A 12,493-nucleotide genomic window follows, 5' to 3' on the forward strand; every position below is an offset into this window, starting at 1 on the left:
GCTCAGTCGGTTAAGCGGCCGACTTCGGCTCGGGTCATGATCTCGCGGTCCGTGAGTTCGAGCCCCGCGTCGGGCTCTGTGCTGACAGCTCAGAGCCTGGAGCCTGTTTCAGATTCTGTGTCTCCCTCTCTCTCTGTTCCTCCCCCGTTCATGCTCTGTCTCTTTCTGTCTCAAAAATAAATAAACGTTACAAAAAAAATTAAAAAAAAAATAAAATAAATACGTAAAATAAACCAAAACCCAATGGTGATAATATGGCACAAAACAGGCAAGTTACTTTCAGCATTTAATAGACAAAAAATACCCAAAAACCATGCCAAGTAAAAAGAGGGCTGAATTAATTTTCAAATCCACTAAACAAGCCAGTTGTGGATTCTAGACATCTAGACATCGTCAACAGAGGAACCAGAAGCAAGATCAAGAATGGAAAACGGAGTTGGGGAGGGAGGGGGGACTGACCACGGAAATGTCTCCTTGGCTAGCAGCAGGGATGGCCTCTATTCACTGCTGCAAAACATGTTTTCCTAAGAGGCAATTTTACCCCATATGTAGTTAAGATTTTCTTTCCTCTTTAGGCTCCAACTCCAAAAAGGTACTTTAAAGATTTATTTAAACACTAAACGAGTGGGTGTAAGATTTCTCAATTACATGTCTAGCATTAAAACACAGGGTGAAGGAACTTGGAACTAAGCTGGAATCTTAAGCCAAACTATTATTAGTCTGAGTTATTACTGACCTCTAGGTGCTACTACATGAGGCAGGTAGAGCCCAGCTCCCAAGTATTTATGGGGAGGAAGCCAGTACATCAGGGCCAAAATGACGTCCTGGGGGTAGTGCAGTGGGAAGCATAGCAAAGAGATGTTGACCTGACTAACCTTGAGAATTTCTCTTACCGGGGATCTCCACAAAGCTCAGGGGAGCACATTTCCTAAAACTAAAAGTGAGTTCACATAAAGCTGACCAAATAATACCAATTAAATCTCGCCTCAAGGGTTTGAAAACACAGTCGGGGTTACCTCTTATAAATCAACAGTGCTGAACTCTAAAATGCAAAATGTGAATCTCCTTTGGAAAGGATGAATCATAGAGTCTTACACAATCCTGGACTCATCTCCCACCTACTCAATGCACCAAATATGTGTTTACTGGGTATATGAGCTCAGAGGGACAGAGGGACTTCAGAAGCTTCAATTCTACTGGGGAAGAAGCAGGTACAAGTATGACATGCACACATGATGATAACTCAAGGCCATGGTGTGCAACATGTCACAAGATGTTACAAGGTGCTCCTGGAGAGGGCTCACATTTAACAAGGCACCAGTGAAGGCTTCGAGTTAAGGCCGCAACAGAAGTTGCTAGACAGGAAGGACAAGAAGTATTCCCACAGGAAGAGGTAAGACTGGTAGAAGGGTCACTGCTCCAGAGAAAAAGGAAAGGCTTTCAGGGAATGGAACGTTATCTCTTTCATCCCAAGCACAAGATGCAAGGAACACATGACATGAGGCTAGAAAAGCAGGTGGGGGTAATACTACCAGAAGGGCCTTGAATGTCCCCCATCATGAGTTTATGTGCAACTCCTGAAGATCTCTGAAGCAAGAAAAGACCTAACCAGGTAAGCACTTTAAAAGGGGGAAAACTTGGGGTGCCTGGGTGGCTCAATCAGTTAAATGTCCAACTCGTGGTTTCAGCTCAGGTCATGATCCCAGGGTTGTAGGATCAAGCCCTGCCTCAGGCTCTTTGCTGAGCATGGAATCTGTTTGGGACTCTCTCCCTCTCTCTGCCCGTTCCCTGCCTGTGCTCACTTTCTCTCTCTTTCAATCTCTCTCAAAATAAATAAATAAACATTTAAAAAAATAAAAAGGGGGCGCACTCACCTAGGATCTTACTGACAAAAGTGAGTAGGAAATAAGTGGGGATTTTAACGAATAAAATTGGTAAAATGTGACTTAAAAAAGGAAGAATTACAGGCTACAGTTTGTGCCAGATGTCAGAGAGAATGGGGAAGATGCCTTTAACAAACTGAAGTTCGGAGACACTGTTATGGGGGTGAGGGAGACAGGGAAAATGACCAGGTTGGCTGGGAAACCCTACTGAGATCTTACATCACTGTGACACCAACAACAAGTACAGAACAGTGGCAACACAAGACACCTACCTTGCTCTATTCCACTTTGATTAAAAAAAAATAAAAGTAAGGCCACAGGGCCTTTGCATATACAGGTTCCTCAGCCTAGAGGTTTAAGTCCAGCCCCTATGGAGTTAAAGCAGCTCAGAACACTCTTTCTTGACCCTCTCAGAAAGGATCAGCCTGTCACATGCTTTGATGGGATAGTGTTCCTCTCAGTCATAGCTCTTCTCTCAATTATGATTATGCACTTATTTTTGTGATTATTTGATTAATGTAGTCTCTCCATCACTAAGCTGTGAGCTTCCAATAGGGGCCCCCATGCCTATGTAGCAGGTCTCAATGAAATCTATGAAAGAGGGGACAAGAGAGAGGTGACTGTTAGATTTTAGTGAGCAGATGGTGTGGGGACCTGAAATCACATCCCACAAGAGAGGGCTGAAGCAACGGACATATTCAGCCAGAAGAGAAGCCTCATGGCAAGCTGGTGGTCTCCAAATATCTGAAGGGCTATTGTGGGGACGATGGATTAATGGTGCACTGTGTGGTCTCCAGGGGTAGAAAAGGACCAGGACTGATGGATAAAGGTTCCAAGGAGACAGATCTCAGCTCAAGGGCTGGAGCAATTTTGACGGAGCCAGGGAAAATGGCTTCCTTCAGGCACCCGCAAGTCCCTGTCACTAGACATGCTCGGTCAGAGGCACACAGCCACCTGGAGAGGCTATATAGGTGACTTGATGCACGGGTAGACATTTACGCTAGAGGCACTTTGAAGGTCCCTCCAGCCCCAACTGAACTCTTCTGGCTGTACTGCCCGCTCTCGGGAGGCACCCATGCATTTGCACATGAATCCCTAGGAACAGGTCATGGGCTGTCCCCTCTACCTACAATGGCCCACCTTTTCCACTTTCTCTGCCCTGTGGGCTTGTTTCTCTTGCACAAGCCTCAGCTTTCTGTGTATCTCCCTCACCCCAAGGAAGCCCTTCCCGTCCTAACTGTGGTCACTCTTTACACTGCTCTGCCTTCACAGCACCTCTCACAAGTGTAATCACAGCATTTGTCCCTTTAATGTTTCCACATCAGTAGGCCCCCAAAGGCAGGGAAGATGAACATTCTCTTTCCTAGAGCCTGCCCAGCATCTAGCACAGAGTCTGACACGTGGATCTTGCTTAAATGTCCACGGACAGCCATCCATCACCCTACCCAAATATTACTTCAATTGGTATTTCTCAGAGGGTGACACCTACAAACTTTTACCACACCTTGTCCACCCTCACCCTGGCCATGCTGGTTTTTCCACCATTTCTCTTAAGTGCTTCACACCAAAGCTGCTCAAAGTGTGGTCTGCAAACATCTGCTACTCTCTGCACTGACATCAGCTCACTCATGGAGAGTAGGTGTTGAAAACGTTTCTACAGCAGCTTGACAAAGTCAGTTCCTGACAGCTGACTCTTGTAATAAAAAACTTGGGCTTGTATTTTCTAGCTTTCTTCCCCTATTCATCTGTACTTGTCTGTTACCAGAGTACCAATCTTGGTCACATTGGGAAAAAACTGGAGAAGCACTGCCTCAAGAAGTATTCCTTTACTCAACAATGAGGACAGGAAGTCCTCTCACGCTAATTAATGGACCAAAACAAGGGGAGTAATATGTATAGCCCAGACCCCAAAGACAATGGTGAACTCCCATTTTTCCCTCTGATATTAACTCGATCATCCTCACATAATATAGCTCCCCTCAAACTTAAAAGAAAATCCTAAAAAATGTATTTTCACTGTGTTGGAGAGCAGTGACCACTCTGACCCAGAGACTCGCCCTCACAACTCTGCTGCTGAACCCACTGTCATTGTCCCTGAACACGTCGTATCTTATAATGGAGCTGTGAACACAAAGAAATCCAAGGTGCTCACAAGCCAAGGACGTGAATATTTTGGCTTTCGTAAATGACACCAGTATTACCATTCACACAAGGTTTAAACTTGGTGTCTAATTGCATTATGAACACACACACCACTGTAAGGACCTAGTTAGGTCTGAGTTAATAGTCCTCTGCACAGCAACCTCCAACACCATCATGACAGCTCATTGCTCTTGTCACCCCACCCCAACTGCCTCACATATCCCATTCAGGGTGGGGTCCTGGCAGCCAGACGTACCCCCACACCTCCAACTCTTGAAACCGGCTTTCCCTACTGGTCAGTTGAACTTGGCATTACTTGTGGATTATTCCCCTGAAGATTCATCAGTTACTATTAATTATTGCCTCTTATTCACATTACTCATTTGCCCTTTATCCTCTCACCAGTTTGTAGGACACACAACAGCCACACTGCCAGAGACGACAGATAAATACCCATTACGTGCCCTGGGGCATCTCAGGCTGGATGCAGAGGGGCATACCCAACAAAATACATGACATAGCAGTTCATGGTTATTCAATCAGAAGAGATCTACCAGGTAAGAAAGCATTTGCAACACTCCTCCCCCTGCCCCAGTCCTGCTCTTCCCTGGGCCTAGATGTCACTGTAAATTCCTAACATCTCTACCAGTTCCTACTGTAGACAAAACTCTCATTTCGTCATGAATCAAATTACCATGAAACAGACATTACAATGCATGTGAAGTACAGCCATGGAAATCTGCTTTCCAAAATGCAGGTGATGGGAGTAAGGAATTCCATTCTTCCTCACGCTGCTGGTTAATTTGAAGAAAGGCTCCAATCAAAATCACACAAAGATGAGCAGGTGGTTGAATGGACCACTCAGAATAATGTAATATACAATACACAGTGGACACATAAATAAAAGCTAAAAGCAACCACACAAAGGTAGAGAGTATAAGAAAAATAAACTGGGGGCGCCTGGGGGGCTCAGTCAGTTAAGCATATGACTCTTGATTTCAGCTCAGGTCATGACCTCACGGTCTGTGAGTTCAAGCCTCACATTAGGCTCTGAGCTGACAGCGCAGAGCCTGCTTGGGATTCTCTCGCTCTCTCTTTCTGTCCCTCCCCCGCTCATGCTCACTCTCTCTTAAAGTAAATAAACATTAAAAAAAAAAGAAAGAAAAAGAAAAAGAACTGAAGGCCTATGACACACAACCCTATTTGGAAAAACCAAAATTGTAAAAGGTCCTAGAAAGGCAGAGTGCACGATGGCAGATAAGACAGACACCCGTAGTTTACTCTGCTTTGTACAAAAACTGAGAACTTTCGGAATTCTTTAAAATCACATTTCTAATTACTAACATATGGAAGCAAGTGATTTTAAGTGACCCTGGGAGAATAACCAACAGGGTTTTCCAAATTCTGAATGCTCTTTTGCCCCTTTAATCTATCTTTCTTGTTTTCTGTCAAAGCCATTCTGTGTTTTGTAGTTCTGGACCTCTCAGAGTAAAGCACGCACCAAACTTCAGTGGGCGGGCGGAGAGGTCCAATAACAGATGCCCAGATGCCACAACTACCCTTTGCACAACTCTAGTTTCCACCAAAATAACAAAAAGGTAGCGCTGAGCTGGGTAAAAAGACAACTCGTTTCAAGTTTGAGATTTCAAGAGTTTGTGACAGCTTACTGCTCACAACACAGTCCTGTTGGAAATCTCCAGCAGCTACCCTCTGACCAAAGGCAAAGCAGGGCAGCTTTCTGAAGAAGGGTCAAGCAAGGAGGGCCAACCACCCCCGGTTCTTGCCTTCCTCCTGGTCCCTGTCTACAACAGCTTCTCTCCAGAAATAACTAAATGCATGAGATCACCCATAGTGAGAAGACAGAGGCATGACACCTACAAGGTGCCTATTTATAGAAAGTGTTAACACTCCTCAGGAAAAGGCACTAGAAATCTCCTTGGAAACGCCCAAGCCTGTGCTCCCTTTGGAATTCTAGTCTGCTAATACCCATGACTAAGTAATTGCCTTTAAAACAAAACTGAGGAGTTAGAGGTACTTACGGTTTCCCCCCAGGGATTCCTGCCAGGTTGGGAGGGATTGTAGGTACTCTCATGTGAGGGGGAGGATCAAACCCAACCTGGAAACAAAATAAGGCATTGAAGACTCAGTTTATATAGCGTACGTACTTTGTGAACATCTATAAAGACTTTTCACTAGAAACTCCTAGATCTCCAAAGCAACATAAACAGGAACAGGAACATGTGCTAACATTTTTCAAAAGAAAAATTATAATGCAAGAAGTAATACAAGCACCTCTAGATGACAAGCTACGCATCTTTTTGGGGAGGTGGGCTGGAGCATGGTCTACTTGTACGTGGAGATCCAGCTTCCCACAGTAAATACTTCCTGTGGACTTAGGATGGCCTGCCTTGCCCAAACAAGTGCAGAGAGCAGTATGCTGCCTGAGTCAGGACTCCTTGACCTTGGCACGATCAATGTTTTGGGGCCGGATAGTTTGGGGCTGTCCTGGGCATGGCAGGACGTTTAGCAGCACCCCTGGCTTCTACACAATACGTACCAAAAGTATCAGTGCTACTGATCGTAAAAAGTGTCTCCACATATTACCAAATGTCCCAAGGGGGCAAAATAACCTCCCAGTTTCACAGTTACTGCTTAAACATTCATAGGTTCCCTAGTTTGTGCGCCCTAACGAAGATACCTAGCCCCTTGGCTGCCCACTTTGCTTTAAACTATCTTGCCCTCGGGGTACCTGGGTGGCTCAGCTGGTTAAGCGTCCGACTTCGGCTTAGGTCACGATCTCACAATTCGTGGGTTCAAGACCCACACTGGGCTCTGTGCTGACAGCTCTGAGCCTAGAGCCTGCTTCAGATTCTGTGTCTACCTCTCTCTCGGCCCCTCCCCTGCCCGTCAAAAGTAATTTTAAAAAAAGCCAAAAAAAAACTATCTTGCCCTCTACTGCACAGCCGTTCCTACTAGTGCAATGTAAGAGAAAAAAACACAAACTTCACTCTCAGCCCCAACTACTGGAGGTAACGCTATCTGAAGAGGGGAGAGGAGAAATATGAACACAACATATTCCGGTCAAGAGAATATATCGGGACTTCTATTCGGTATAATCTATTCCCTTTCTCCGATGCAGTCAAGGATTACAGTTGATTTTACCCTTTACATGCAGTTTTGTATCTTCTGGATCAAAAAGGAGGTGGTTTACACAGTGGCAAAAGGCAGGGCAAGAACACGGCAACATGCATGAAGGCTTCAGTCATCCCTGTTTTCTCCCTGTTGCTCTGAGAGATCCCTGCTTATACCTGAGCCACACTGTTGGGTTTAAAGAATAATAAAGGCACAGAAAGAACAAGTTACAGCTTCTCAAATATTTTTTCCTAATAATTAAAGAGGGGGGGAAAAAAAACCTCAAGAAAATGCATGAAAAGGCGTCTGTAAGCTATTTGAGTCATTCCATCACCTTCCAAAAAATAAACAAATAAAAAAAATCTACCTTGGGGGAGAAAATCGGACATCCCTGGAGCCATCAAAGCAGCTCCTTAACACTGCCTCATTTCATCCACAAAAACAGTGATCCAAGACGCGGTGGGCCCTAACGTCACGAAGCGGCATGCTGAGGGCAGCAGGCGCGGGGACACTGGGGCTCTGTTCCGCAGGCGTGGGCGGGGACACCTACCATCGGGGAGCGCCCGTAGGCCACCACGGCGGCGGCGGCGGCGGCCGCGCTCATCTGCGGGGACATGTTGTGCAGGCTGGCGTAGGCAGCGCCGGGGCTGGTCAGCTCCCCGTTCATGCCGGCGTGGGGCACCATCCCGAACGGGGCAGGGTACGGGCCGGGCACCGCCAGCGGCGTCCTCAGGCCGGCCGCTGCAAGGAAGCACAAGCCGCGCGCGTGACGTGACTCAGCCGGCCGCTGTGGTCCAGCCTGACTGTCAGCTCCGGGGTCCCTTCTAGCGCCGTTCACGAGAGGCGAGGACAAGCCGGGAAAGCTTGGGTGGGTGGTTTGATCACCACCAACTTGGCTGAAGTCCTCTCCAGGGAAAAAGAGACCCCAAGGAAAGCACTGCCCATGCACTTCCTCCTTGGTATAGGCTTGGCACCACTGAGAAATCAGGGAATTAAAATGAAGCAGCAGTATCGTACCCAATTCATAGATGGCAAACCAAGGCCCACACACTACCTGTCTACTTGACTTAATCCCAAAAGAAGGTTTGGATAAAATCCAAGATTTCTCCTTCAGTTCAAACTTTCCGCTCCTTGGTACCAATTCCAAACAAAAACCTGACCCTGGGTTTAGTAAGCCAAAGCATAGGTTCAGGAGGAATATTCTGGGGCCTACTTTCCTCTGGGCCCAAGATGTTAAGGAAGATAAAGTCAAAAGTTACCAATTTATTCGCTCGACTCTCAGCGAAACCCTCCCAATTTCTCCTGCCAGAGAGACCAGTGATTCCTGAGGGATGAGCCGGCAGAAAACCCGCCAAGTAACGTGAGCAAGCAGCACACTTGGGCCACCCGTTTCAGTCAGAGTTAGGGAACTCAGACACACAGTGACAGTTCGGGAAGGAGCTTACATGTGGAATTATTATCGGAAACTTCATCGAAGTTCCTAGGATTTGGATTATTTGGAAATAAATTTTTTAAAAACGCCAAATGTAAACAGTCGGAGACCGAACAGGGTGCAGCTGCTGAACCTCTCAGGACAAACATCTGTTTCTTATCATGGCTTTTCAGGGATAGGAAGGAGGCAGGCAGGCAGTAAGTGCATTTCATATTCATGGGGAAATGGCGTCAGGAGTGCACAGACAACGAACCAAGCCGGGAAAGGGAAAAAACAAAACAAAGCACAATAAGAGGCAATGCTCTACCGGCTTGGTTAACGAGGGGGTCCATGGCTGGAGGCTTGCCGAGGCCTGGACGGAGTCCTGGAGTGGCGCTGGTGCCCGGCGTTGGCATGTCGCTCCGAGGCGTCGGTGTGCTGGATTTCAGAACAGGCGTGCTGGCTTTTTCATGCTGGTATCATTAAACAAATTAAATGAGTATTATTTTTAATCCAAGCCATATTACACAATTTATCACAACAGCAGCTGGGACACTGGGCACCTTCTAGCTACTCCCTCAGCCAATTTCCATAAATCCACACAATGTTGACAGCATTAACTTGTGAGCGAGAAATGTTGACCTTTCCTCTTCCTGCCAGAATTAAAACTCTAGCTAGAGACACAGAACATGATCACACTTCTTCCTCCGCAGATTTTATTTTAAAAAGTATTTTTCCATCAGGCGTGTGGACTTTGGAACTGGGCCAAGTTAGAATGATGACCACCCAGAGAAAAATTCCCAGTCACTCAGAAACAAATGGCCCGGTCACCAAGAATGTCAGAGGGAGGATCTCTATTTTCTAATCTTGCCTTTTAGTAGCAGTGGAATTGAGATGAATGGTGAGAGGCAGCAGGGCCACTGATCTGATGAGAAGCAAACCGGCATCTCAAAGGCAAAAGCCCGAGAAGGAGTCTTATCAGTTTGAGAGATGTGTGTGGAGTTTCACACGGCCACCCGCTTGCCTACATAACCGGTGTGGACCCGCGAGCACAGAGGCCTTCAGGAGTCAGTAACGGGGTTACAGGGCATCATCCTCGTCATCTCAACCTTTCATTCTTTAAATCCAGGCCTGAGAAGTGCTGTGGGGTAGCAAAGAGCATGCACGGGCTAGGGAGAGACCCCAGCCCCCTCTGGCCATGGATCTGATGGGCTGTGTAAACTTGGCAAGCTCCTCAGGCTTTCCTCCCCATCAGTGAAATGGGATAATGCCTAGGAAGACTGTGTAGGAATCAAACACAGGGTTGTTATGGCTCGGTTTTTGTGAGTTATGAGATGACACACTCCCCAGTATTTGCTGAACGGTTGAAAGCATGAACAGGCTCCAAGGCTCTGCCCTCCCCATGCCAGTTCCAGGCTTCCCCTGGGCCCCGGGGCCATTTGAGTACCTCCCCACTCTGACCCCAACCCAATTCCAACATGCCCTGACACAATGGGTCAGTTTAATACAAGGCAAAATGGACAGCTTAAGAAAATGAGGATTTCTCAGGACCTATGAGGTTGCCCAGTAAAAGGGTAATGGACGTGGAAGCTCTCTAATCATGGCCCAAAAGAGCCTACTGAGAGGGAGAAAGGAAAACACTGTGTGGGACAAAGAGTACGAGGAGCAGACTCACTTTAAACACTTAAAAACAGGACTCTCACTCAGTAAAAAAAAAAAAAAAAAAAAAATCCCCACGTTTCAAATACTTGAGGGTCCTCTGAACCACAAAGGATAAGTAAACTGCTAAATGGGCAAGTGATGGCTCTTATGACCTACCAAGCTCATTTCTTTGGATTTCAAAGAAGTGGAGCTTCCCGAGGAGGCTGTGGATGCTGGGCTGCTAGAAGCATCTTTCTTCAGCAGACGGTTTTTGTCGATCCCGTTTTCCCTGGGTGAATGGGCAGGGCTTGCTCGCGGAGAAGAAGGGTCCTCAACAAGCATAAGTAAAGTTTTCGTGATTTCATTTACAATGGACGGACCTTGCGCTTTACAGACTCTATTTCCACACCAATTCTCTAAATTAAAGGAGGGCGCTCTAAGTCCTTTAGATCTGGGGGACTTGGGGGTGTGCAATGTTGTTATCATTACCAGGATGGTATTTGCAAACACACCCATGAAGACAGCACAGAGGAAGTTTTCTAGGAACTATCATATCCTCCCCTCATGCTCATACTTTGCCCAGAGGGCACAGGAAAGAAAGGAGCACCAGATATCCAGCATACAAATCCAAAATGATAGGGAAAACAGATTTTTCTTTTTAAAGGAAACAAAAGTTCTCATCAGGTAGACCACTGTCGTTCCACCCGTGAACAGCCACTAAGTTTTTAACGTGTAAAGTTGTAAGAAACCAAACACCATGGCTCCACCGTTCTGTTTTCTCAAAAGTCACTCTGAACATAAACTCTGAGAAAATGAATGGTTACCTCGTTAGACACATCCACAACTAAGTTGTCATCGCTTTTGTCACCATCGCTGTCCTGGAAAAAGACATTTTAATGCCATTTATTAAAGGGTTGGAGGCCCAGTTAAATTTCAAGAGTTCTTGGTAGCAGACAGACTAAAAAATGGCCTAGGACATGCCTACAGGTTCCATTCCAGATTGCCAGCCCCTTGTCATTAACACCACCTCCCCGCTACTTATCTGACCTGGGGCTACGCAAAGCTCCAGCGAGGAACTGTTGCAGTTGCATACCTGCTACATATCATACTGGTGAGCGCAAGTTGCAAACACTGGGTACCTAGTAAGAGCTCAATAAATGCTTGTAACAGCTGAATCTCTTTTATAATCTAAAATCCGCCATGTCTTTATAAGTATAAGAGGACTCTTTCCCACTGGATGTTAAGAATACAATTTCATGTCATTGCTTTGTGTGTATCATTCTTGAAGACAGCCAACAAATCTCGTGTTCATAGACAATTTGTAATTACAAAGACAAACTTAAACCATGTTCCCATTGGGTTACTAATTACTGAGGAAAAAAAACAGCAAAAAACTAAAAACAACAAAGCTATCCACTCAACTGGAATAACGTTAGGACATGTTAAGAATAAATCTTGTTGGCAATGAGTTTGGAATATTTTTGGAGAGATGGAAGGAACACAGGACAGCAAAATCTGGAGGCGCTAGAGTCCTGCCCTTGGGCTTTTATTTTCTCTTCATAAAGCCATAAAATTTGCTAATCAAGGAAAACTGCAAGGTTGCACTAAGTTTGAAAAAACTTCAGAAAGGCTATTCAATTATGTTATCATTCCTACATCAAGTTTAGGGCAGACTGAAAAAGTCTACTTTCTTAGCCAAAAGGCTTTGCGTCCTTTAGTACAGAGTAATACAATGGGTACATGAAAGAAGTATGATGTCGCCATGGGTCCCGGTTCTCAAAAAGTAGTAGGTGACGAATTTATTTTTAAATTTTTTTTTCAACGTTTTTTATTTATTTTTGGGACAGAGAGAGACAGAGCATGAACTGGGGAGGGGCAGAGAGAGAGGGAGACACAGAATCGGAAACAGGCTCCAGGCTCTGAGCCATCAGCCCAGAGCCTGACGCGGGGCTCGAACTCACGGACCGCGAGATCGTGACCTGGCTGAAGTCGGACGCTTAACCGACTGCGCCACCCAGGCGCCCCTGGTGACGAATTTATGATCTAAACAATCCTTTTCCTGATGTCACTGTTAATTACGAATACACAAGTGTCTGACAATTTGTACTAATAAGTACGAGGGCGAATATTAGCCACAATGGCTTTCTAAGGGGCTTCTATGTTCAACTAGAAAGTTATCTTCAACTTTAAATTCATACCTTTTAAATGTTTTCTTCTTTTTAAAATGTTTATTTATTTTTAGAAAGAGAGGGAAGAGAGAGAGCAGAAGCTGGGGAGGGGCAGA

The 12,493-nt window shown here is 45.7% G+C and overlaps 1 protein-coding gene across 4 annotated transcripts in view; it reads right to left on the reverse strand.

Annotated features, from left to right (window-relative positions):
• Positions 1-12,493, reverse strand: part of TLE1 (TLE family member 1, transcriptional corepressor) — a 91,391-nt gene that overhangs the window by 17,449 nt on the left and 61,449 nt on the right. For all 4 annotated transcript variants that reach the window (XM_042963722.1, XM_042963723.1, XM_042963720.1 and 1 more), the window contains 5 exons: positions 11,034-11,087; positions 10,387-10,539; positions 8,897-9,041; positions 7,708-7,898; positions 6,065-6,141 (listed from right to left, as the gene is read on the reverse strand). In XM_042963722.1, the coding sequence (XP_042819656.1) occupies positions 6,065-6,141; positions 7,708-7,898; positions 8,897-9,041; positions 10,387-10,539; positions 11,034-11,087 (620 nt within the window). The remainder of the gene's footprint in view (positions 1-6,064; positions 6,142-7,707; positions 7,899-8,896; positions 9,042-10,386; positions 10,540-11,033; positions 11,088-12,493) is intronic.

Source organism: Panthera tigris, chromosome D4 (assembly GCF_018350195.1).
Source record: "Panthera tigris isolate Pti1 chromosome D4, P.tigris_Pti1_mat1.1, whole genome shotgun sequence".
NCBI classification, from domain to species: Eukaryota; Metazoa; Chordata; class Mammalia; order Carnivora; family Felidae; genus Panthera; species Panthera tigris.